Here is a 27,302-nt window from a genome sequence, read left to right as displayed (position 1 = left end):
GGTGTTGGCCTTAAGCTGAACTCTGCAGCTTCTCCCTCAAACCTGACTCAGCAGCTTCAGCAGTAGCCCCTCCCAATGCTGGTCCCCTTCCTTATCTTATCAATGCAGGCTCTCTGCCCATTTCTGAAATCCCTCACACTCTCAGCCTCGTTACCTTGTATTTATTCTGTAACTCACAGATATGGATATAGATACACAGATATATTTATTGCATGCTATGGGCTATGTGATATGAGAGTTAATAATTAATATTGCAATTTTTTTAAAGGATGGACAGTGGTTGGTTGATATTCATGGGAGGCCTGAACTTTTCTGATGAGAAACAGTAGAAGAGGAGTGAATGAGGGGAAAGAGAGCTGAGGGGGAGGGACTGAGAGGAGAGGAGAGGGGAAACTATGGTTGGGATGTAAAGCAAGATGATAATGATAATAATAATAATAATAATAATAATAATATAATAAACAAAACTAATATAAATATGTTATATATAAGAATATATGTATATAATACATGTACATATAATGTATATGTTTATGATATATATTCATACATATATATTCTTTTAAGACAGGGTCTTACCACACAGCCCTGGTTAGTCTGGAACTCCCTATGCAGAATAGGCTACCATGGAACTCACATAGGTCCACCTGCCTCTGTCTCCAAGTGCTGGGAGATGCCTCTGCCTCACTCCACTATTGCCTTCTGTCTCTGTTCTTCTGCCATTGTACATAAAAATATAACAAATGCTCTAACATAGAAACAAACCAAGAGTCTTGGATAGTTTAGTCCTTGATTTCTTCCCAGGAAATCCAAGTCCATCTGGATGGCACACACTATCAGTTAACTACTTGTGCAGGCGTGCAGTGGTCTCACTGGAGATACTGGGTTCCTTAGGCTTTACAGCTAACTACCATGTGGATATAAGATCTATTATGAGGTGCTGGAGAGATAACTTATTGATTAAGAACACTGGCTGCTCTTCCAGAGGACCTGGGTTGGATTCCCAGCAATCACATGGTAGCTCAAAACTGTCTGTAACTCCAGTTCTAGGAGACCTGACACCCATACAGAAATACATTCAGGCAAAACACCAATGCACATAAAGTAAAAATAATAGATTAGTTTTTAAAAAAATCTATTCTGAACACACTGCCAGCCTATAAAAAGGAATATTCACTGGTGTGGAGGAATCAGCTGCCACCAGCAGTTAGTTAGACAGTAGAAAGGGACACCATGTCTTTAGAATGAAGAGAGCACATGTTAACTTTTAAAATGATATGCTTATCTTCATGTATATCAGCTCTCCTGATTTTTTAAAATAGAAATCTTTGCACAAAGAATGGCTGAACTTGGAATTAAACGTATACTTTGTCTCCAAAATTTGCAATATTACTACAACCAGTATACAGCCTTTTAAAATATGTCCTTAATGTATTATAACCAATCTATTTAAGTATATATAAGTTTATAAAATTTACTGTTTCTGTTTGAACTATCATCAATGTAAAATAAAATTAAATTTAAAAGAATGTCTTTTAATTTTGCTATATATATGCATATATTCATGTATATGTCTATTTGTCTAGATGTGGGTGTGCACATGTGAGTGCAGTACCAAGAGAGGCCAGAAGAGGGCATCAGTTCCTGTGGGGCTAGAGTTACAGATGGTTGTGAGCCACCTGATGTGGATACTGGGAACTTAACTTGGATCTTCATAAAAGCAAAATGTCTTTCTATTTTAAATTTAAGGAAAGCATACATTTTTCCTAAAATAGACAGACATTTAAACAAACAAGCAAGTAAATAAATAAGACCAATGAGAATGGAAGTCCATGCTCCCTTAAATATATTCACTGGTGCTTGGGATGAAGCTCGGGGCTTGTCCAGCAGGCACAATATCTTGGGTTCAATTTTCAGCACTATGACACATTTCTCATTAGCAACTTTAACATGGTTTCATCTTGTAACATTGAATCGCACGCATGTTGCACAATTTTCAATGCTTTTAATTATGGAAGAGCTAGGATTTACCTTGAGATTGAGTTCCGCAATGAAGCACAGCTGATTAGGGACCAGGAACCCAGCATTTACCACAATATGAGGCCTTACAAATGGATAGAAAGCTGAGCCGACCCCAAGTGTGGTGATACACATCAGCAGTGCGAGCCCTCAGGAAGCCAAAGCCAACCTGAGCTGCAGAGTGAGTCATTATCTCATAAAACCAACCTGAGAGAGAGAAAGGGAACTATAAAATAAAGAATTTGATCAGTGACAACATTGTTGACATGAAGTTCTTGTGCTCATGTATACTCTTGGATCTCTTATCCATATTTGATTGAGCTGGTAGATGACATGTTGACTGGTAATTAATGCACATCAATATTTGCCCATAGAGGGTGAGGGTGATCAGATATGAAATAAAAATGTTGGGGGGAAGTTTGTCAAAAAATATGAGTATCTTCACCAGCAGTCTGGTAAGCTGAAATTGCTACTGGTGAGGTTTAGTCTCACAGAATGTGCGCACGAAACCTGTTAGGCAAATGAATACAGTGCTCAGCCCCTGAAGATTCAGAATGTGATTCTTGTGCATTTTTGGTATCTCTCTATCACTCTCCTCATGGCACCCTGCACTTCCTTGTTCCTCAGGCTGTAGATGAATGGGTTCATTGCAGGACCAATGACCGCATAGAACACAGAGATCAGCTTGTCTCCCTCGGCGGAGTAAAGGGACTTGGGCCTCAAGTACCTGATCAGCCCTGTTCCGTAATAGATGGTCACCACAGCCAAATGTGAAGCACACGTTGAGAAGGCCTTTTTCCTGCCCTCAGCCGAGTCTATTCTTAGCACAGCCACAAGGATGCGAAGGTAGGAGAGAACAATCAGGAGGAAAGGAAACAGCACTGTGCCAGCCCCTCCAACGGCCATCGTGGACTCCAGCAAAGACGTGTCTGCACAGAACATATGCAGAAGGACGGGCAGTTCGCAGAACAGGTAATCAACAATGTAAGGCCCACAGAGTGGAAGGATTGTGATGTAGAGAGGTATAACGGAGGCACAGAAGCCTATGACCCAGACTGCTACTGCGAGTGCTGTACACACCGTCCAGCTGATGATGAGAAGGTATCTCAGTGGATAGCAAATGGCCACGTAGCGATCTATGGCCATCACTGCAAGGAGGAAGCACTCGGTTGACTCCAAGAATAGGGTGAGGTAGGTCTGAGCCAGGCAGAATGGGTAAGATATAACCTTCCTGCTTGCTAGAAAATTGAAGAGCATCTTCGGAGTCACAACTGTGCTGAAGAATCCATTGAGGAAAGCCAGGTGGCAGAGGAAGAAGTACATGGGTGTCTGAAGAGAGGGGTCTAGAGCCACTAACGTGATGACAGCTGTGTTCCCCAAACAGTTTGCCAGGTAGACCAGAGAGAAGAGGAGGAAGAGGGGGATCTCAGCCTGAGGGTGATCAGAAAACCCCACAAGGACCAGCTCAGTGATGCTGCTGGAATTCTGGGGTCTCATGCCTGCTCCTGAGCCATACCTGTTCAAATGGAGAAGAAACCAAAAGACCCCACATGAAAACTCTTGGGTCAGACCAGCCCCCTTCACATTAGCTTTAGTGCAGAAGGTAACATGGGTCCTAAGTTTAAATGACAGTCTCTGTGTGAGACCATTCCAGACACAAATTCAACCCATCACTCCCCTAATTTTGAGTGACCATTTTGGTGAAATAACACAAGATCTTGTAGTTCCACAGAGATGATTTTACCATTGCTATGTCATATCATACAGACTACAGGGCACTCCTCTGTCTGTTTTAATTATCTGACTCTTAAAAGCTGCCAGTGACTTCAGTAAGATAAAGTGGCTTGTCTGACATCATGAGTATAATTGTGAACGTTGAAAACAATTGCATTCCCCTTCAACTAAGCTGGTAATTGATACCACAGAGTTCATAGAGCCAAACAAAGAATTCAACATTCCCATTCCCTACAGGAAATAGATATAGGTTTATACAGTAGTATTTAAACTGCTTAACCAGGTCAGTATTAGCAAAAACAATATGTTATGTCACCCAGACTTCTGGTTTTCAGATTTTTAGTCATGGCTTCAGAGAATATAGTTGTTTCAAAGCAAGAATTTTCTTATTACTTTTAAGTTAGCATGCAGTGCACTGTTTCATCAGACATTTTAATATACACTTTGCTCTTATTCATCTTCCTCCACAACCCTCTCATTCCACAACCCTCTCATTCCACAACCCTCTCATTCCCATCTGGCTGGTCACTCCTCCTCCTCACATAGTTCTCCTTCTGGCCATTCCATTACCTTTATGCATACCATTATCCTCTCTTTTGTTCTTATTGCATGAAGATCTCTTATCCCCCTGTCATGGTCCATGGTCACCTTTCTAGTTTCGTAAGAACATCTGTATATTATATACAAATTTAAATCAAAGTCTGCATATGAAAGAAAGCATGTAGTGTGTATCTTTCAGAATATCAATACCAATATTTTTTAATTTTATTAAGCACATTGTAAAATTATCTTTGCAAGGTCATGCTTCCTAAATACACACTTTCAAGTATATACTTCTTCAAGAAAATATGAATTAAATTCTTTGAATGTGCTGAAATGGCATGTCTAAGCTTGTTCACTAAGGTGTAGAATATCACACAACACAGATGCAAATACTAGCTTTTGTTGACATAGCAACACAACAATAAATGATGCTTTTGAGGATATTTTCTTCATAGAGGTCTCTCAGTCATAAAACACAGAGCCCAGTCTTCACACAGCTACATTCCTCCTACCTTAACATGGCTCTTGTCTCCACTCACACACACTGACAGTGTTTCCTCTTTGTCTTGCTAGAGATCTCTGTTTTCTTACTTCCTTACTTAATTTTACATCAAATACTTTCTGAGAGAGAGAGAGAGAGAGAGAGAGAGAGAGAGAGAGAGAGAGAGAGAGAGGAGAGGAGAGAGAGAGAACCCCCTCTGAATGAGGAAGAGGAAGGACATGAGTTTGGCAGAGAATGGCCGTTGACATACCTGCCTAGCTTCCTGATGCTGGGAAAGTCAGCCACCAGTCTGTGCTCAATATTGGCAAATTATAAATGAATTTTTCTGAAAAGGACCAGTTTCTTGGCTCTGTCTATAAGGAAAGGGACATCAGAACCACAGTCACCTGCCAGCATGAGAGCGCTTGTGTGGCCACCCAGACTCCCTTCTCTCTGCTTAGTGTGCTGCTCAGCTGTGATCACAAACATGGATCTCGTTCCTGAGCACCCATGATTTTATCGTGATAGGTATACACATCCTCTTTATTCTTTTTTCATACTCATCTCAACTTTATATTTACCAGTATCTTTCTGAAATGAAAATCAACGAAGTTGATGTCTAGACATAAATCCAGATAAGAGACTACTGAGTTTTGTAAAACCCATTAACAAAGCAAAGTTTTAGGTCGATCCCCAGGGGAACCAGTTACTTCATGCAAGAAAAATAAAAAGCAGATTAATTATTTTTCCACTTACTGTCAGTGCCAAATGGTTAATACAACTTATAATTAATGCAACTTACATCATTAATGCAACTTATGATTTCCCGCTCATGGTGACATAATGAAACCACATTTCTTCTCTGAGAAAAAAAAAAATCTCAGCTTAAAAGTTTAAGTATAAAACAACTAAAAGCAATATGTTCTTGACACGCTGTTTTTCTTATTTTATATTTTAGTTTTATACTATAATTATTCAATTGTATGTATTGCTGGGAATCTGTGGATTTCACTGTGATCAGTGCAGACAGGCATGCACACACTGTGCTGTGAACACATACATCCTCTCCTGCTCTCTTTCTCCTCCCTCCTTCTCTTGATCCCTCTGGTCCCCTTTTGTTTACTTAACAGTTTATCTTCTATTTTCAATGATTCCACATATGAGAGGAGACTTGCAATGCTTTTCTGTCTAAGTCTAGCTCATTTCACTCAAGGTGACAATTTCAATTACATCAAAGTTTCTATATATAATAAGATTTGACTCTTTATGGCTGAATGCACCATAGGGGGAATATATATATATATTATATATATATATATATATATATATATATATATATATATATTCATTATCCATTCACCTGTTTATAAGCATCTAGTCTGTTTCCAAATATCTATTGTAAGTAGTGTTACAATAAACATGGATGTGTGTGCCTTCATCCCTGCAGTGTGCCCCGGGAGAGCTACAGCTGGATCATATGGAAGTTCTGTTTCAGGGTTTAGTGGAATGCCTCATTGTTTGCTATAGTGCTATAACTAGTTTCTTCTACCTCATGGATTCTTATGTTATGTCACTTCTCATATTCAAGAGTGCTTGAGAGTGGCAGTCATGTTCACTATTTTCTTTCTTTAAAGTTTTATTTATTAATATTTCATATTTATGTGTGTGTGTGTGTGTGTGTGTGTGTGTGTGTGTGTGATGTATGTGAGTGCCTGTGGAAGACAGAGGAAGGCATCAGATCCTCAGGAACTGGAGTTACAGGTGGTTGCCTGTATGTGGGTGCTGAAAACTGAAGTAGGATCATTTGGAAGAGCAGTGATCTTTCAATGTCTGCGAAGAACTGTGTTGGGATTTTGATGGGGATTGCATTGACTCTGTAGATTACTTTTGGCAAAACTGCCATTTTTACTATGTTGATTCTTCCTATCCAAGAGCATGGGAGCATTTCCATTTTCTGGTATCTTCTTTAATTTCTTTCTTTAAGGACTCAAAGTTCTTACTGTACAGGTCTTTCACTTTTTTGGTTAGTGTTACCCCCAGATATTTTATGTTGCTTTTGGATATTGTGAAGGGTGATGTTTCTCTGATTTCTTTCTCATTGAATTTATCATCTGTATAAAGTAGAGCTACTGATTTTTTTAGTTAATCTTGTATCCTGCTACTTTGCTGTAGGAGTTCCCTGGTAGAGTTTTTCAGGTCACTTATGTAGACTATCATATCATCTGCAAACAGTGAAAGTTTGACTTCTTCCTTTCCAATTTGTATTCCTTTGATCTCCTTTTGTTGTCTTATTGCTCTAGCTAGAACTTCAAGTACAATATTGAAGAGATATGGAGAGAGTGAACATCCTTGTCTTGTTCCTGATTTTAGAGGAATTGCCTTGAGTTTCTCTCCATTTATTTTGATGTTGGCAGTTGGTTTGGTGTTTCCCACTATGTTTTATTTAATGCGTTGAGCCTTCTGACCTTTCTGTTTATTTAATTTTCCCATATCTCCATTTTCTTGCTGAATTTCTGGGTCATGGTGTTGACATCTTTATTTGTGGTGCTGACTTCATTACCTTCATCATCCAAGGTGCTGACTTCACCATCCATGGTGCTTCCTTCATCATCCATGGTGCTGACTTCATCATCCATGGTGGGTGAATTCTTCATCCATGGTGCTGACTTTGTCATCCCTAGTGTTGACTTTTTTATCCATGCTTTTGACTTCTTTATCATCAGTGTTGATGACTTCATCCATAATGTTGACATCTTCATCCACTGTACTGACTTCTTCACCTGTGGACCTGATATTTTCATCGATAGTGACAACTTCTTGGTCCATTGTACTGACTTCTTCATCTATATTGCTGGCTTTTTCATGCATTTACAACTTTCTTAACTAGATCCTGAATTGATTTCTTCATTCTTCTTTTCTTTATATCCTCTTTGGATAAACTGGCTAGTTTTTCTTTTTCATGTAACTTTTGAAATTCTTCTCCTGGCATTTTACACACTTCAGTAATGGGGGAATTAGGATCTTTTTGAGGAGTCATGTTGTCTTGTTTTCTTGTTCTTTGACTTCCTGTGTGATAATTTGCATTATGTTGGCTTGGTTATCTCCAGGTTTTGAGTATCTTCTTATCAAGGAGTCTCCTCTTAAGGGCTCATCTCCCAGGACCAACCAGAGAAGAAAAAGAAAACTACTACAACAGCAACAACATTAAGCTAAACCATATATTAAAATAGACTCCCAACTAATTACATCACAGTAACATATTACCAATAACTGTAGGACTCAAATGGTAAAAAATAATGAAAATTGTGCTACAATGTTAAAAATTGTTTAGGGGAAATGTAGAACTAGTACCTGGCTAAGATAGCAGGGGTGAAGAAAGCACAGGAGGAGCAAAGTAAAGGGCAGAGGGGAGCTCTTTGAGAGAAGGAGAAAATAAATTCAAGGGATAAAAGTCAACAGAATCCTCAGTAATAAAACAAGTGCATAAGGTAGATAAATGTAATATATAGAATGAAAATAAAAAACACATACAAGCTGTTGTGGAATATTAAAGATGTGTTACATTCTTTTATGCTGTAGAATGTTTGTCTAATGATGCAAAGATGTGCTGCATTCTTTTATACCGCATTTGTTTAATTCTGTGAAGCTGTGTTACTTTGTCTGCCTGAAACACCTGATTGTTCTAATAAAGAGCTGAACATCCAGTAGTGAGGCAGGAGAGAGGACTAGGCAGGGCTGGCAGGCAGAGAGAGTAAATAGAAGGAAAATAAAAGAAGGAGGAGCATGAAAAGGAGAGAGGGCACCTAGGGCTAGCCACCCAGCTGCACAGCAAGCTACAGAATAAGTAAACAAATGTATATAGAACAGAGAAAGATAAAATCCCAGAGGCAAAATGTAGACAGGATAATTTAAGAAAAGCTGACTAGAAATAAGCCAAGCTAAGGTTGGGCATTTTATAAGTAATAATAAGATTCTGTGTATTTATTTGGGAACTGGGTGGTGGATCCCCCCAAAAGCCAAAGAATAAAGAAAACACCACCATCAAAAAGCTATCTTTTTAAGATTAAAATTTCTTATTAAGGTTTGTCTTGTATCTTATAATACCATCAATTTTACAGAAGGCTCTGTGTGCCATTGAGAAGAATGTATATTCCCGTCTTCTTGGTATAAACTTCTGCAGCTATCTGTGTGAACTCTATTCCTTTTACTGATATGTAGTAGTTCTCTTTCTCTCTTATTTTAGCTTCAAAGCCTTCTTTATCATGTCTAAGAACAGCTACCCCAGCTCTTTCATGCTCCTCCTTCCATTTGCTTAGCTTGAGTTCCAACCTTCCACTCTCCTCTGTTGCCCTCTGCTTTTATTCTTGGTTTACAGATGCTGTTCCTACCCACATGTGTTTCTTGGCTGTGACTTCTAATCCAATTAGTCTGCATCTTTTAATTGGTGAGTTCAGGCTATTTGCATTCAAGGTTGGAATCAAGAAGGGTTTGCTAATGCTTCGGTTTTATTGTTTGTTGTTGTGATTGATTGGTTATTATTACTTTTCTTCCTTCCCTGGTAATTGATGCTGGTTGCTTTCTGGTCTTCTGTGTCAGAAATGACTGGTTATTATCCCATTCTCCTCTGTCCCTCTACTACTTTCATGGATTGTATTCTGCCATGTGTTCTTATGTGAGAAACTGTCTCCCTTGTTCCTCCATATTCAGCATTCCCTTTTTCCTTAATTAAAAGCACTTGGCTTTTCCTTTCATGTATATATGTGTGTGGAGAGTGTACATGCACTTTTAAATTCTTTTTTTATTTAATTTTATTCATTTTACATATCAATTCCAGTTACCTTAGCTTCTATTTGTCTGAGATTAATTCTTCTCTGTCTATTTTAATACATCATTTTTCTGGGTAAACTTTCCATGGTGGAAATGAGATTTAATCTGAACAGATACATCATATATAAATTTTGCCTAAAGGTATTTGTTAAAAGATTTAAAGATAAATCCCATCTGTCTACAATGACAATAGAATAATGTGTATTCATTACTAGACTTATTGTTGTTATGTACAATAACTGTGTGCTCATGTGCCTCTTTTCACATTTCAATGAATGAAATGTGAAATACTAAAAATGAGTAATTTGAAGATCTGTGCAAAAGCTCTGCCGGTGTGGGGGCACTGGGACTCCACAGATGTGATTCTAGATGTGGCCAGCAGAGGGCAGAAATCTTAGGAAAGGGGTTGTGCAAACCTAAGGGGCTCTCTCCCTCACTAGCATCAGGACAAGGAAAAAACAGATCCAGGTGAGGGCACTGGGGTGATCAGCAAAGAAATCGATATTGAAGGGTCCCTTAAGACCAGGTAGTTGAGGCTGGGACGAGAAGACATGCATTACACACAACGCCCAAAGCAGATTTGCTTGGTTTCTGGGGGTTCCAGCATGATGTGGTGACTCATTGTCTGCTGCTCCGCCCTGGAGGAGTTAAGGCTGGTGAGGTGGCCAGGAGTGGGAAAGCCAGATAAGGGACAGGGGTTGGGGTGTGGACTTAATCAGAGGTTCAGTGAAGGAAACAGACCCGCCCCTATCCAGGGTTTTAAACTAGGTCTGAACAGCACATTTTTAAAAAGCAACATTATATAAATGAAGTAAGCAGCAAGAGTGTGTACTGGATAGTGTGGAAACTGGAACTCACGAAGTTTCATTCCCTCATCTCCACCTCAGCTTCTCCAGGGGCCCCATGCTTCAGCTAGCCTTGGCTTGTGACTGCCCCAGTGGTCCAAACACAACAGCTAACGCACTATATACATGTTTGATTCTGACCCTGCTGGTTCTGTGGTTTGGTGCCCTCCTGCATCCTCTCTCTGTGGGAACTGTGAGAGTCTCTATTCATCTATGCACCATGATGTACTCACCTCCCTGCCACCTGCACAGAGACTTGGCACAGGTCAGTGTCATAAAAACGGGGTTTTTCTTTTTGGTTTGGTTTTTCAAGACAGGGTTTCTTTGTAACAGCTCTAGCTGTCCTGGAACTCGCTCTTTAGACCAACATGGCTAAAACATATTTTAATTGAAAAATAAAAAAGAAACAAGCAACAACAAAATCGAACCACCAGATCGGACTGCCCTATTCAAACTCAGCATCTATAAATACCCTCCTGAGGCCAGACTGAGGCATTTTCCTCTGGGTGGTTCAGTGTGGTTCCTCTGTGTGGCCCTCATCTCCGTCTCCCTGCAGTTCCATAGGACATGAGATTGCACTTCCCACTTCAACCAAAACAGAATCATCTCTCCCTCAGAGGTCTCCCTTCTCCTGGGAGGCTCTCAGGCCTATGCCAGATTCCTTTGCTCCTTCAGCGAGGCTGAGGTGAGGAGTGTATCTCTGGGCTCTGCAGATTTTCCACAGGTTTTCCATCATTTTGCTCCAGACAGGCTTGCTCCAGTGTCACCATGCAGCTGTTGCCCTTGGTCAGGTCCTGAAGTTGCTGTATTAGGGGAGAGATAGTGCCACCACACACAGCATATGGAGGAGGCGTGGTGGGTTCCTTCCAACACAAGAAGAGGATAAACAGGCCACACTTGCACACAGTAGCTGTGGTGGGAGGCTTCTGCCATGAACTTGGTCCTCTTCTTCATGGAGCCCCTGGTTTTGGCAAGGGCAAGAAAAACAGGGGAACAGGAAGTGAGGAGAAGAGACCCAGATCTGCCTCCTCTTGGTGTAGCTGAACCAATGAAGAAATTACAACTAGAGAAACCTTTGCCATCACCGAGTTCATCTCCCAGTGGATGCAGGGGTTCCCTCGCTTCACCCCATGTCTTTACCTCCCATTGGCTCAGCTGACTCTGTGCCTGGAACATCATCCCAAGGCCTTATACATCTTGTCTTAGTGGTTCTGCAAGATGGATTCCTAAACATGTGTCTGCCTGTGTAACTAGGAATTCTCTTAAGTAACAGAACCAGGGGCACATATTGTGTATTTAGGAAGAGGGGACTAATAAATTGCTTATACCATAGTGGCTGAGTCCAGCAATGGTCATGTGGACAAGAGAGGCAGAGAACAACTTAACTGCTTATTCTGAGAATCTGGAGCCCTTGTCAGCCCAGTGCCGAAGGGACTTACACAGAGTCCCCGGGATTGAGTCTACACAGAAAGGCCAAGGAGCTGGGGTCTGTGTCAGCGGAAGAGACCACAGCAGCAACAGATACTGGAAGAAGGGCTTGTAAGGCACATTACTTTGTACCTCCTACTTCCTTCCATAAGGACCTCCAGCCCAGATTTCCTGCTTTCCTAGAGATGCAGCCTGCTCCCCAACCCTCCCACGCACTCATTATCTCAGCACCTCCCTACTCTATCCCTAGTCCCATGCCCTCCTACTTGCTGTGCCCCAGCCTCCAACAGGGGGAGAAACTCCCTGCTCTACCGGAGACTAAGAAAGCTATAAGAAGTCCAGGTAGACTGCCTGCCCACCAACTCACCAATTTTCTCCTGCCCCTGCTCACCTATCCCCAGTCCCCTACTCTCCTAGTTACCATATTCCAGCCTCCAACCAGGGCAGAGACTCCCCTGTTCTACCAGAGACCAGCCCATCCACCAAAAGCCCAGCCCCCAACTGGGGTGGAGACTCCCTATTCTACCAGAGACCACACAGACTGGGAGAAATCCAGGTAGGCCTGCCAAACTCTCCCACTCTCTCACTGTCTTGTCTCAATACCCCCATCTCCAGTCCTGTGACCTCCTGAGTTGCCTTGCCCCAGCCTCTAAGCAGGATGGAGACTCTCTGCTCTACCAAAAACCTAACAAACTGGGAGATACCCAGGCCACTCAGACCAGAAGACCAGAGAGGAAACAGAAACCAAGGAACAAAACATCCATCCAACAAGACAAATTCAGAAATCAGTACGTAGACCTTTATTTATCCCCAAACCCAGATGTCTAGAGGCCAGTGTAAGAATACAAGAAACAACAGAACCCAGCTATTCTACCACATCAAGGCCTGAACATTCCAACACAACCAGAGGCACAAGAAAAACACCTTAAAATCAACATTGTGAAAATGATTGAGGTTCTTAGGGAGGAAATGAGTAAATTCCTTAAGGAAATTCAGAAAAATATACACAATTGGAGGAAATGAATAAATCCCTTAAGGAAAGCCAAGGAAAAGCAAACAAACAGTAGAAAAAATGAATAAAACTTTTCAAGATCTGAAAATGGAAATAGAAGCAATAAAGTCAACACAAACTAAGGGAATTCTGGAAATAAATGGGGTACAACAACAGGAATCACAGCTGCAAGCATCACCAACAGAATACAAGAGATGGAAGACAGAATCTCAGACCCAGGAGATTCAATAGGAGAAAGTGATACAGCAGTCAAAGAAAATGTGAAATCTAAAAAGTTCCCAACACAAACCATCCAGGAAATCTGGGACACTATGAAAAGACAAAATCTAAGAATAAAACATGGAGAAGATATACAGCCCAGAGGCCCAGAAAATATCTTCAACTTCAAAATATCTTCAATCATAGAAGAAAACTTTCCTAATCTAGTGAAGAAGGTACCTGTAAAAGCACAAGAAGCTTACAGGACACACATACATTAGACCAGAAAAGAATGCCCCCTCCACATAATAATCAAAACACTTAACATACAGAACAAAGAAAGAATATTAAATGCTGCAAGGGGAAAAGTCCAGGTAGCATATAAAGGCATACCTAATAGAATTACACCTGACTTCTCAATGGAGACTCTAAAAGCCAGAAAGGCCTGGACAGATGCGGTGATATATTATTTATGATTTACTAGAGCTTACCTGAGGATTCAGAAAGCAAATTCAGCCTCAAGCTATAGAGATCAGGCAATGGTGGTACACACTTTTAATCCCAGGACTCAGGATTAAGAGGTAGATGGATCTCTCTAAATTCAAGGCCACCCAAGTCTCCATGAGATTGAATCAGCCTAAAAGAGTAACAAAGCTCATGCCTTTAATTCCAGCACTAGAGAGATATAAAAGACAAAAGCAGGGTCTTCAGTAGTAAGTCTCAGGATTCTCCAGCCATGTTGAGAAGTAGCAGCAATCTGGGACTACACAGTCTGAGGTTTGGTGGAGCCAGGATCACCTTTCAGTTTGAGGTAGAGGTAAGAGCTAGTGGACTGATGCTTTGCTTTTCTGATCTTCAACTTGAAGCTTGAACCCCAATATCTGTCTCTGGGTCTTTTATTTGTCATGCTACAGACAGATGTCTTACAGAGTCTAAGAGATCAGATGCCAGCCCAGACTACTATACCCAGCAAAATGTTCAATCACCATATATAGAGAAAACAAAATATTCCATAACAAATAAATAGTATCTATCTACAAATCCATCCCTAAAGAAGGTGCTAGAAGAAAAACTCCAACCCAAGAAGGTTAACTATACCCATGAAAAGATGTAAATAAATAACCTCACACCAGCAAATTGAAAATTCTCTCTCTCTCTCTCTCTCTCTCTCTCTCTCTCTCTCTCTCTCTCTCTCTCTCTCTCTCTCTCTCTCTCACACACACACACACACACACACACACACACACACACCACCACCACCACCACCACCTCTACCACCACTGACCACTGACAACAACAAAATAACAGGAATTAACAGTCATTGGTCATTAATATCTCTCAATATCAATGGACTCGATTCCCCAATAAAAAGATACAGGCTAACAGAATGAATGCAAAAACAGGATCCATCCTGCTGCATACAAGAAATATACCTCCAACATCAAAAACAGACATTACCTCAGAGTAAAGGGTTAGAAAAATATTTCTAAGGAAATTGGCCCAATAAGCAAGCTGATGTATTAATTCTAATATCTAACAGAATAGACTTCTAACCAAAATTAATCAATAGAGATGGGGAATGACACTTCATACCCATGAAAGGAAAAATCCACTAAGATGATGTTTCAATTCTGAAAACTATGCCCCCAAATGCAAGGGCACCCACATTTGTAAAAGAAACATTACTAAAGCTTAAATCACACATTGATAGTGGGAGACTTCAATACTCCACTCTCACCAATGGACAGCTCCTCTAGACAAAAACTAAACAGAGAAAATATTGAGTTAACAAGATGTTATAAACCAAATGCATTCAATAGATATCTACAGAACATTTCACCTAAACTCAAAAAAATATACCATCTTCTCACCAACTCCCAAAACTTTCTCCAAAGTTGATCACATATTCAGTCACAAAGCAAGTCTCAACAGATGGAAGAAAATTGAAATAGCCCTCTGTATCCTATCAGACCACCACTGATTAAAGCTGGATTTAAACAACAGAAAGCCTACAAACTCATGGAAACTGAACAACTCTCTACTGAATGCAAAGTGGATCAAGGAAGAAATTGAACACTTCCTAGAACTCAATGAGAAGAAATGCACAGCACACCCAAACTTATGGGACACAATGAAAGCAGTGCTAAGAGGAAACTTCATAGCACTAAATGTCTACATAAGGAAATTGGAGAAATCTCACACTAGAGATTTAACAGAACACCTGAAAGCTCTAGAACAAAAAGAAGCAAACATGCCCAAGAGTAGATAGCAGAAAACAATCAAACTCAGTGTTGAAATCAATAAAATAGAAATAAAGAGAACAATACAAAGAATCAATGAAACAAAGAGTTCGTTCTTTGAGAAAATTAACAAGATAGACAAACCCTTATCCTAACTAAAAGTCAGAGAAAGAATATCCAAATTAACAAAATGAGAAATAAAAAGGGGACATGACATCAGACAATGAAGAAATCCAAAGAATCATTGTCATATGCCAAAAATCTGCATTATGCAAAATTGGAAAATCTAAAAGAAGTGAACAATTTTCTTGATAGATACCACTTACCAAAGTTAAATCAAGATCAGATAAACAATTTAAATAGACCTATAACCCCTAAAGAAATAGAAGCAGTCATTAAAAGTTTCCCAACCAATAAAAGCCCAGGACCAGACAGTTTTAGCACAGAATTCAACCAGTCTTCCAAAGAAGAGTTAATAACAATATCCCTCAAATTATTACACAAAATAGCAACAGAAGGAACATTGCCAAATTCATTTTGAGGCCACACTCTGATACTCAAACCACACAAAGACTCAACAAAGAAAGAGAATTACAGACCAATGTCCCTCATTAACATTGATGCAAAAATCAAAATTAGCTAAAATAATTCTGTACAATAAAAGAACATTGGAGGTATCACTATCCCTGATTTCAAACTCTACTATAGAGCTACGGTAATAAAAACTGCACTGTATTAACATAAAAACAGGATTGTAGGAGCCAGAGTGGTCAAGGACACCACAAGAAAACCTACAGAATCAACTAACTTGGCTTCATAGGGACTCAAAGAAAAACCAACAAACAGGGAGCTTGCATGGGACTGACCTAGGCCCTCTGCATACGAGTCACAATTGTGTACCTTGGTGTTCTTGTGGGACTCCTAACAGTGGGAGCATGGGCTTCCATAACTCTGCTGTCTGCTTTTGGGACACTATTCCTCAGAATGGATTGACTCTTCCAGCCTTCAACTTGATGTGCCATGTTTGGTTGGTACCCATGGGATGTCTGCTCTCCTTTGAATAGAAATAGAGAAAGAATGTATGGGGGGAGCAGAGAGGATATGTGGATAGTGGGCGAAGGGAAGGGGAAAGGGAAACAGTGGTTGGGTTGTAAAATAAATAACTAGATTGTATATGAAAGGTAATCAGGAAAAAAAAAAAAGAACCTCCAGCCCATGGCCTGGTACTGCCCACATTCACGCGGTTGTCCCCCTCAGTCCCTGAGTACCATCTGACATGTCAGCTTTCTCTGGAAGCATCTCCACAGACAGACAGAGCTGTGTTTCAGGACCTCTTACTCCAATCAAGTTGACAGCTGGGACCAGCCATCACTCTCACTGGCAACGTCTCAGCCTTTCACATTCTGACAGTGAGGAACACGCTGTGCATATGTACAAATGTCACACTGCCGGGACTCTCTCCCTTCTCTCTTACTCTCTGCCCTGCTCTATTCTTCCATTTCTCTCCTCCCCCCCTCTAGCTCTCCTGCCCTATGATAAACTGGTTAACAAATGTCACACTGCCAATGACACTAAATAAAAAGAAGTGATGGCCCATATAAAGGATGGGATTTCTCACTGTTATGTCTCACAACAGACATGAAGGACAAAAAATTCCAAATACGCTGGCCTGCAGGGATACTGTACCTGTGCACTACAACACTGACTATGAAGAGGGGAGTGATATCTAAAGGAACCTCACACACTCAGACATTGGTCACCCAGATTTCCTCATGCTGACACAATCTCCATGTACTGACTCCAATGGCCAGAGGCCATCTCAATCATGTCTCCAGATGAGCTCTGCAGGGTCAGCCTTCAGCTACTGACTCATCAAGCCCTAATACATCACCTAGGGTCTCTCTCTGCAAAGTCTGCCAACGTAGACATTTCCTTTCAGCTACTTGCTGGTTCAGCCTGGGACCACTATGAGCCTCTCCAGGTAGTCACAACGGGGATGCCGAGTCTTGCTGATGGACAAACAGATCTTCTGCATCTGAAGGAAGAGTAAACTGTGGTAAAGCATGGTGACCAGTGATGGTCTTCATGAGCAGCTTGTTTTTTGGTCATGACTGTAAAGGGATAAGTGTAGGGATGATTGACAAGGGAAGTGGCCAATAGGGAGCACAAGTCTGGATGATTAGAGGAAAGAAGCAGCATGGGAGAAGTCGCTTCCTCCCCAGTCACAGTCCACTCTCTTGTGAAAGGTCCTGCCAAGTGGGATCCTGCCCACCTTGCTTCAGCTCTCTTGCCCTACACCCCATTGCTGGGAAGTAAATCCATGACCCAGAGATCATTGTTTATTTCATGGGCCCAGCTCAAAAGGATGATGACTCTCAACCACATCCCAGGAGAGGACACACTGACCCTCCCTTAGTGGGCCTTGAAGGCATCACACCCTGAATCCCCATCCTCTCTTTTGTGCTCACATGGCCTGACTTCCACCCTCTGAGAACTGTGTCTCTCCCTGCAAAGCTTTGCTGAACTTGAGCTCCCTTTCTGTGAGCCCACCACACTGGGGCCAGGTGTCTATCACAGGTTTGCTGTGACAACAACTCAAGGGGATCCTAGTTGCCCACATTTGGTTCGAGCCCTGGACTGCAAACTGAGAACATTCTTGTAGAAACTATACACCAGTTGTTCTCAACCTGTGGGTCGTGACCCCTTTGGAGACTCAAAGACCCTTTCACACGGCTCATCTAAAACCATCAAAAAACAGATATATACATTACTGTTCATAACAGAAACAAACTACAGTTATGGAGTTGCAATGAAATAATTTTATGGTTGGGGGATCATCATAACAAGAGGAAATGTATTAAAGTGTCATAGCACTAGAAGCCTGAGAACCATTGCTACAGATGGTTTTGAGAATGTTGAGTCATTAATATTTACCTACTTACTAAATACCTATTCATCTAGTGAAGCAGCCTTCTTTGGTGCCCAGGTTCACAGGAGGGTTTTGATGATCCATTTAACCTCATTATCTCTGCTGTTGGGGTCAGATTTCCATTTCTGATGGACTCTTAAGGAAGGGGATACTTCCCAAACTCTAGCAAGAGGCTGACACTGTTCTGATGTACACAACAATGATATACATAGCAAAAACCATGACAACTTCCTAACAGAATACTGGCAAATTATATTTATATCCCATTAAAAATATTGCCCACTATGACCAAATGGGACACATCCCAGGAATGCAAGCTTGTTCAATACACATAGAAAAGAAAGGAATGAAACCCATACAATTGTGACACTATACATAGCAAACCCATTTCGCTGAGTCAGCATCAAATTGTGATTAAAATATCTAAGCAAACCAGAGGCATAAAGTCCAGAATTCTGCACAATAAAGGTCCATGATGAGAGGATGTGTCATTCTCTCAGGCATATGAGCATCATACAAATGACATAAGCCTGACCCTGGGACAACAGATGTGTAAAGGAAAAGAAATGAAACTATTCATTCCAAATGACTTATTTGACTGTTTCCTGAAAGAGAGTTCTCACACCCAACAGTTTCTTCAGAGCCTCTGTGACGTTCTTATTCCGGAGACTGTAGATTAGTGGGTTCAACATTGGGGTTAGTATCGTGTAAAACACAGACACCACCATGTCCTTCTCAGGGGTGTGGAAGGAGGCAGGGAGCATGTAGGTGTAGACAGCAGCTCCATAGAAGAGGATGACCACAGTCATGTGGGAGGAGCAGGTGGCAAGGGCCTTCTTTCTGCCCTCTGCAGAGTTCATCCTGATAACTGTGAGGAGGATGGATGAATAGGAGCTTGAGATGACTGTCACAGGGATGAGAAGCATGAGCACACAGCACAGGTACATGAGGGTTTCATAGAGCCAGGTGTCTGAGCAGGAGAGCTTTGTCACAGCAGGGACCTCACAGAAGAAGTGGTGGATCTCCCTGGATCCACAAAATGGGAAGGTCATGGTGACAGGGGTAAACATGAAGCCATCCAAGGATCCCAGGAACCAACAGACAGACAACAGGAGGAGACACACTCTTCAGTTCATGAGGACAGGATACCTGAGTGGACGGCAGATGGCCACATAGCGGTCATAAGACATGGCAGCCAAAAGGAAAAATTCTGAACCTGCTAGTGTCACATAGAGGAACATTTGAATCCCACAGGCAGCAGCTGAGATCTTGTGGCTCCCCAGGACCTGGTCCATGAGCATCTTGGGCACAGTGACAGAAATGTACATCATGTCCATGAGGGACAACTGGCTGATGAAAAAGTACATGGGTGTGTGGAGGCGGGTGTCAGACATTATCAGAAGGATCAGGAGGACATTGCCAGACAAGGCCATCAGGAAAACCACAAATATGACCACTGCAAGCAGAGCAGGGTGTTTGGATTGTCGGAAGAAACCCACCAGGGTGAAATCTGACTGTCCAGTGTAGTTGCTCATCCAGGTGGTGATGTCCATGGGTGTCTCCTAGGCAACCAAGAATACTTGGGATTAGGGCCATCATGTGTCCCTAGGAATGAATACTCAGTGCTGGTTCCCTAATCTGATTTGGTACCAGAGGAAGATCCCTAGGCTGGAGATCTGAGGATTGCATATTACACATAGTTCAATCAACTTTTTGAAAACTTAGAAGTCACATCTTGCTCAGAAGCATTGGTGATTCAAGACAAATTTTCTACAGTTCAAGGTCATGAACTTTCCTAAGGATAGACTCTGTCTTCTGTCAAGTACTACAAACTTGAGGAGTGCTGCCCCAGTGCTAACACAAATAGTGATTCAAAGACAAGAAACTTACAATCAAAATGATTTTGAAAGTTTTGGTTTTAAAATAAACCTGGACCTCCATGAATTAAGGATGCACTGGGAATTTTAAAAGCTGTGAGCTGAATATCATATAAAAACACTTTCAAAAATTATAATTAAAAAAGGGGACATTTCAACCAGTACAACTTCCTCAGTCCCCAGGATAGGACTCTTTGGGGATTCTGTGCTGTTTGAAAAAGCTTCACCTTCATGCAAGCAGGACCAATGCTCAGAATCCTAAGAGGCTTGAGGCAAGGAGCCCACTCAGTGGCCAAATACTGCCATCAGCCCAGCTGCCACTCACCCTAGTAGTCTTCCAACTGCTACTGGTACTGATGATGATATTGGTGGTGATGGTGGTATTTCTGCTGCTGATGGTGGTCATGATTTATGGTAGTGATGATGATGATGTTGATGGTGATGATGTTAATAACTTTGATTTCTGATTTGGCCAAGGTTAAATAAAGCAAAGCAATGAAAGTTCCCTCACTATCACAAAGTAAAAATAGCTGAGCATACACACACTACTATAATGCTAAAATCTCACTATCATGGAGAGCCATCTTAGAGATGGGTAATATTATTGTAGTATTGCTACATTATTTTGTTCTCCAGTTTGAATATTGTGTACATATTTAAGAATTTGGATTTCAAAATAATAAGGAAGAAAACTTCAAATAAATAATGTTTACCATCTACTTAAAAACGACTTTGGATTTGAAATTTTCTATATGTATAAAAGTGTGCTTTTTGTATAGATGTAAAAAACTTTACATGTATATTTAAATAAGTATTAATATGAACTTAGGAATTTGCAAATAAATATATCTGCACATTTAGCCCTGATTAGCAGTCAGCAGAAAAATTCACCTGTGAAAATGCTAGGCTTCTCCAACAAGTTCACCTGCTCACAGGACCCACCACATGCTCTAACTCTATAGGACCCAGAGGTGACTGTGCTCACAGACCAGGTCAGACTGTGCTTGCAGCACTGTCTGCTTTGTGGACTGTCACAGTCCCTACCTCATGGGGTTCAGGTAGCAGAGAGAAAACTGAGCAACACTGAGATGCCACTGGCACTGCTCCCTATGCTCCATGCTCACAGCCTGACTCTGCATTGGACTCTGAGCACAAGTCAAGGAGACATTGAAATTGATGGTGCCTAATAGGCTCCTGCCAGTCTGTGCAGGACAAGACATAAATATTATGAAGTCAAACTTTTAAATGGCTGCAAAATAAGTAAAAGCAACAGACACAAAATATACCTAGCGTTTCTGAATCCAGCTAAAGCTTATGCCATGTCTTCTCATTAAACAGACTAAATTTTTCAAGCTAAAATATGTATATTTATTTTAATGTGTATGTGTGTTTTGACTGCATGTATGAGTGTGGGGGGCCACTACTTGTGTCCCTATATCCTAAGAGGGTCAGAGAAGGATGTAAGATTCCCAGGCACTGGCTACAGATAGTTGTGAGCTGCCATGTGGGTGCTGAGACCAGAACCTGGTTTTCTGCAGGAGAAACTGTGCTCTTAACAACTGAGCCTACCCTTCAGACCCTTTTCAACCTTCTGATTTCTGAATCGGTAAATGTTGAGTTATGGTAGCTTCACCAATACAGCACAAACATCTCCTCTTCCTGAGAAGAGTTTAGCTGTGATTACAGGGTGGGGATGGAGGAGTTCAGAAGGATCTGCAAGCTGCACAGGTGTGTTTGCACCTTTGTGAGAGTTCCCTAAGGTACTCCTGCTACTGGACTGGTTAAACCCTGTGCTGTCTGTGATGCCCAGGAAGCTGAGACAGATGCAGGGTCCCAATGCCTTCCTTAAAATGTAAGACAAATTAGAGGCACTATACAGGAGATGGATGGAAGGACATACAGATGATAAATAGAAGAAGAGATAGATAGATAGATAGATAGATAGATAGATAGATAGATAGATAGATAGATAGACAAATTTCCTTTCTACCAAAGTTTCTTTGGCAGATGGAGACTAAATTAAATGTCCCAAAGAGTGCAGAGACACCAGACCTTTTGGTTTCTATTTGTGGACATGGTGGAACTCAGGTCAGGGCTGTGGCCACCACATATAGAAACCTAAACACAAGGGTAGACGGGGATCATAAGAAACCTGGGTTCTGTGCTGGTCAAATCAGCACTGCCCTCTGTCAAATGGGAGTTTCTGACATCAAGACAACAGAAGGACTTGGATCGCAGTGTCTCAGGCACACATGGGGCTTGTAGCCTGGTCAGTCCTGTTCCAGTTTGCATCTCCTGTGGACAGCCAGATGCAGCTTCAGGCTGGGGTCACTAACAGCACTGGTAGAGTGACCACAGCCTCCTGGAGGCAGCAGCATCAGAGTCTGTTCTGAAGCCATCCTACAGCACTTCTCCCCAGGAGACCGAGTTACTTACCTTATTTCCTTCCTTTTCAGAGGAAAACTCAGATTTCAGAGTGTGCACCTAATATGAAACAACCAACTGACAAAAGATGCACATTTCAGCCAGGCGTTGGTGGTGCACGCTTTTAATCCCAGCATTTAGGAGGAAGAGGCGGATCTCTGTGAGTTCGAGGCCAGCGTGGTCTCCAGAGCAAGTGCCAGGATAGGATCCAAAGCTACACAGAGAAACCCTGTCTCAAAAAACCAAAAAAAAAAAAAAAGCACATTTCACTATTTGGGGGGACAATGAGCATGCCCCTTCTTCAGTTCTCTTGGAAACCCCATTCCCCTCTGTAGTCTGCAGTTCAGTCTAGACAATGACTTGCTGCTCTCGTCTTTGAAAACATGGGATGAGCATGTAATTCTTAATGTTATTATGACACTCTGTTTGCAGTTCCATGACTGCTAGCGAACCCCAACAGATTATTTGAGTACGCAGCACACATGTTCTTCTAAGTAGCTGGGAATAAAACATACTAAGTCTGCTGTATTAAATGAATACTATTTGAAGCTTTTTTTAATAACGTACATGTTCTTTTATGCAGAAATAAAAGACAGTTGAAAATCAAAGGAATATTGTCAAGAACTACTAGAAGATTAAAAAATGTATGTTAAGTTGGTAACAGTAGGTGCTGTACAGTGTCCCTTCAGGTCCAACTCACCCCAGATGCTACTGATAGCCTTGGACACATGGGCCAAGGGACAGTGGCTAGTTAAGAGCACAAGGAATAGGAGGGGAGTGATGTCATCCCTGGCTGGACTCTGCTCATTAAGGGCTGGTGTGGCGGGTTTTTGTCAATAATGTTCCTTGGAGACTTTGAAGATGCAATTAATAGAGAAAAAAAAAAGCTGAGAGACATCTCCATTACACAGCTGTGATTTTCTCCTTGTACTTTTTTTAACTTCCCAGATTAGTAAAAGTGTAATTGTAACCAGAATTAGCAATAATCTGAAATTTGAACACTGTAGATAAATATCAAGTATGAAATACATGAGTCAAGTAATGCATGGCCTTTGACTTAGGCACTTCTCAGAGTAGGTTTGTCCTCTCATCTGTCTATTTCTCTTTCCCTCTCCCTCTCCCTCTCCTTCTCCTCCCCCTCCGTGTGTGTGTGTGTGTGTGTGTGTTCACATACTCTTTCAGTAGTTTTAAGAGGTGCAGACTCTCAATTTGGAGTTCAGCTACTTAGGCATAAACACTGCCCTTTAATAGTGCCCAACAGACTGAACCTTAGGTCCCATCCCTCATCTGTCATCTTCTCCTCTCCCCATCACAGCATCCCTATTCGATAAATCACAAGCAACATTCTTGACAGCTGCTGACAAAATCCTGACAAAATCCATAGTCTTAAGAGTCTGCACATTCTGGTCATATGATATGGGAAAAAAGCCATATTCATTTTAATCCTGCTAACTGGCTTTCCTTGTACTATGAGGTGCCAGGTAGGCTTTGGGGACAGAAGAGTCAGCAGTTGTCTACAAGCCACCTCCTGGTACTGCAAAAGCTAGCCAGCAGGGAGAAGACTTCCTGGCCATCAGTAACTTGTTATTTTTTCCTGTCTTGTGAACACTGTGTATGGTGTCTTCTGCAGTAAGGTCTTACCCTCAAGTTCTAGGAGGGTAAGAGCAAAGGCAACAGTGTGTGTAGTTTTGAGGGTCTCCAGGACACATATGAGAAACAAGTCAATAACATATACCTCACACCTGGCACTGGGCTGTTGGGCAGTCCATGACCTCTGGAAGCCATGTCTTTTGAGTGGAGATGTGCATCCCTATGAAGACATAAAGAAGAATAGCAAGCCTTTTCATATGGCCTTTTCAAACATCCGTAGAGATCGATGTTCGCTTTTCTATCCTGAATTTCATCATTTTCCCTACTTCAAATTCCTTCCCCTACTGTTCTTTGTGCCACTGTATTCTACTCTCCCCATCCCCTAAGATCTTCCCACCAATCAACACTTCCCAGTTTCCTGTAGTCTACAGATTTGCAAATTAAACACACAAATCAAAAGATTCAACACTAAGATCCCCAGATGAGAGAGACCAGGTGACATTTGTTGAAAACAAAAATCATAAATGTGTAAATAGATGCTCACACTGAGAACTAGTTACACATTTCACAACCCAATCACAATAATGTGCATCAATATGGCAGTTCTTGAAAACAGTTCTTGCTCATGAACTATCAAGTATGTGTGTGTGCAATGGTCTGTTTGAATCTGTCAGTATTCTAAGACTACCCATTATTTCACTTGATTTTGGCCACATACAAAGGAGGAGATACTTCTCCTTTTAGAAGAGTGCACAAAGGACCAGATGCCTAAGGGATGGCTGGACCCATGGCTGGGTCTGGCCAATGAGTGGGGTCCTCTCCCATGGTCTTCCTGATCACTGGGACCGACTTGTGAGATGAGGCCACTCCACAAAGAACAGAACTTCTCAGTGTCACACAATCCTCAAGGTAAAGGAGCTTCATGTGTCTCAGATTAGTTTGTCACATCTTCAATTTACTTTCTGGGTAATCATCATATGGATTATATCTCTGAAATGTTTAAAAGCCCAAGTTGTATCTTTAGCCCATAGAGGATCAGACTTCGGTTCTGGTTGAAATAAATCCTGAAAATAAGTTTGATTTCCCTTTGGGAGCACTGGTTTGTGATAGTCTAGGACAGTGATCCTACAGACTGTGGTCCTCTGGATTAAGGACACTGTAAGTGACCTGGATACTTCATGACCCTGAAATGTGGCAGTTTCACTAGAAGTTATGATGGTTCTAACTGCAGATATGAATTCTGTTTTGAAATTTTCTTACATACAAGGAAATTTTAAACCTCAGATCTCCAGGCCCAAGGAACTTCCCCAATAGCACGGTCAGGTTAGGGCACACATCACTGAGTATTCATTCCTAGGGTCACATGAAACTAAGTCCAAAGCATTCTTGGTTGCCTAGGAGACACCCATGGACATCACCACCTGGATGAGCAACTGCACTGGACCGTCAGACTTCACCCTGGTGGGACTTTCACTCAATCCAAACACCCTGCTGCTCTGCTTGCTGTGGTCAAGTTTGGATTTTCCTGATGGCCTTGTCTGCCAATGCCCTCCTGATCCTTCTGTACACTCTGACTCCCAAATTAACACACCATGTACATTTTAAACAGTCATTTGTTCCTCCATGTGACACTAGCAGTTCAGAACTTTCCCTTCTGGCTGCCCTGTCTTATGACCATTGTATGGTTACTGTTGGGGATGGGTGAGGGCCTTTCTGACCACAGCCTCCTTCAGAAGCATTGGGAGCTTGTTCCTCAGTATGACTGTCTTCATTGTAGAATGTACACTGATTAGCATCCACTCCGTGGAGCCTCCATGGCCTCTTGATCAAGAGAACAGGTGACTCACTAGAACTGTGAGACCTTTTGTTAGATGTCCTACAGTCCCATGGGACCTAGGGACCCGGAAGGGCCAGGGTAAGAGTACTGCCCCTTTAATCCCTCTCTCCACATGGGAGTAGGCTCCAAGTGGGTTCATCAACACCCAGAATTCAGATGCTCCATTCTGGTCTGGTATTTTTAAAGTTTGTATAATATTTGGGAAGGGGAACACTTTTTGTCCACTAAGTAGCCCAAGAGCAGGTCAATAGTTTTCAATGACTCTAATGATTTAAATAAAAGTTTTATTGAATTTTGACCTTAAAATTTACTTAGTGTTCTTTATGGCTCATCCTTCCTCGCTTTACGTAAGGTTCTCAGACCCTCTGTGACCTGCTGAGGATGCTCAGCTTTGTATTTATCATTTGATTCTGGAAATATTTGGCCGAGTTTAATTAATTTAGAGGTGAGTCTTACCATTTAGAAATCCTCTTTTTACTAAAAGTGTTCATAGCTACTGCCTTGTATCATTTGCTTCTCTGGAGAAAAATGTACAAATAAAGCTGAATTCTTATTTAGAGGGAGCCAGCTACTTGGACAACAGTGACAGGGTGGAAGAACACTTGAAGAAATCAGAATTGGAAGCTGCCATCCTTTGGTCTTACTAACTGCTGTAAGTTCTGTGCATTTGTGGGCAGACTGTACTGTGCATCAGCTTCCCTTATTTCCATTACCTGTTTTATTGCATTTCTATGACACATCACCTTGGGGCATAGGTTCATAAAGAGAGAAGTCTGGGGATTGTGTCTCCTTTTATTAATACCAAAATCCATGCATAGTGATTACAACACAGAATGAGGAATCCAGACCGCATCACCAGCTGCTCTGCTATTTCAGCTGGGGGACCAGTTCTCAGCCCCTGCTGTTGCAGCCTCTTTCCCAAAAGACAATGGAGTTCTTGATCCCTCATGTTCCCAACCCCATCCTCTCCCTTCTACGCCCTTCCCAGTTTACACAGGAGATCTCAACTATTTCCCCTTTCTGAGACCCTCCATGTGTGTCCCTCTTAGGGTCCCCTTTTTTACCTAGCTTCTCTGGTGTTGTGAACTGTAGCCTAGTTATCCTTTGCTTTACATCTAATATCCACTTATGAGTGAGTACATACAGTGTTTGTCTTTCTGGGTCTGAGTTACCTCACTTAGGAGGGTTTTTTCCTAGCTTCATCTATTTTCCTGCAAATTTCAAGATGGCATTGCTTTTTACCACTGAGTAATATTCCATTGTGTAAATATACCACATTTTCTTTATCCATTCTTTGGTTGAGGGACATCTAGGTTGT

General features: G+C 41.6%; 1 protein-coding gene and 1 pseudogene across 1 annotated transcript; both read right to left on the bottom strand.

Annotated features, from left to right (window-relative positions):
• Positions 1 to 2,568: 2,568 nt before the first annotated feature.
• Positions 2,569 to 3,571, bottom strand: LOC100770188 (olfactory receptor 2A12). Its single transcript, XM_027427393.1, is given in 2 exon segments — positions 2,569 to 3,546; positions 3,548 to 3,571. Coding segments are annotated over 2 exon segments (1,002 nt in total).
• Positions 3,572 to 18,846: 15,275 nt separating this feature from the next.
• LOC100773357 lies at positions 18,847 to 19,809 on the bottom strand (annotated as a pseudogene).
• Positions 19,810 to 27,302: the final 7,493 nt, after the last annotated feature.

Source organism: Cricetulus griseus, chromosome 7 (genome assembly GCF_003668045.3).
Source record: "Cricetulus griseus strain 17A/GY chromosome 7, alternate assembly CriGri-PICRH-1.0, whole genome shotgun sequence".
Lineage (NCBI taxonomy): Eukaryota > Metazoa > Chordata > Mammalia > Rodentia > Cricetidae > Cricetulus > Cricetulus griseus.
Note: the sequence above shows the minus strand (reverse complement) of the source record. Positions and strands in the feature narration are given on the sequence as shown.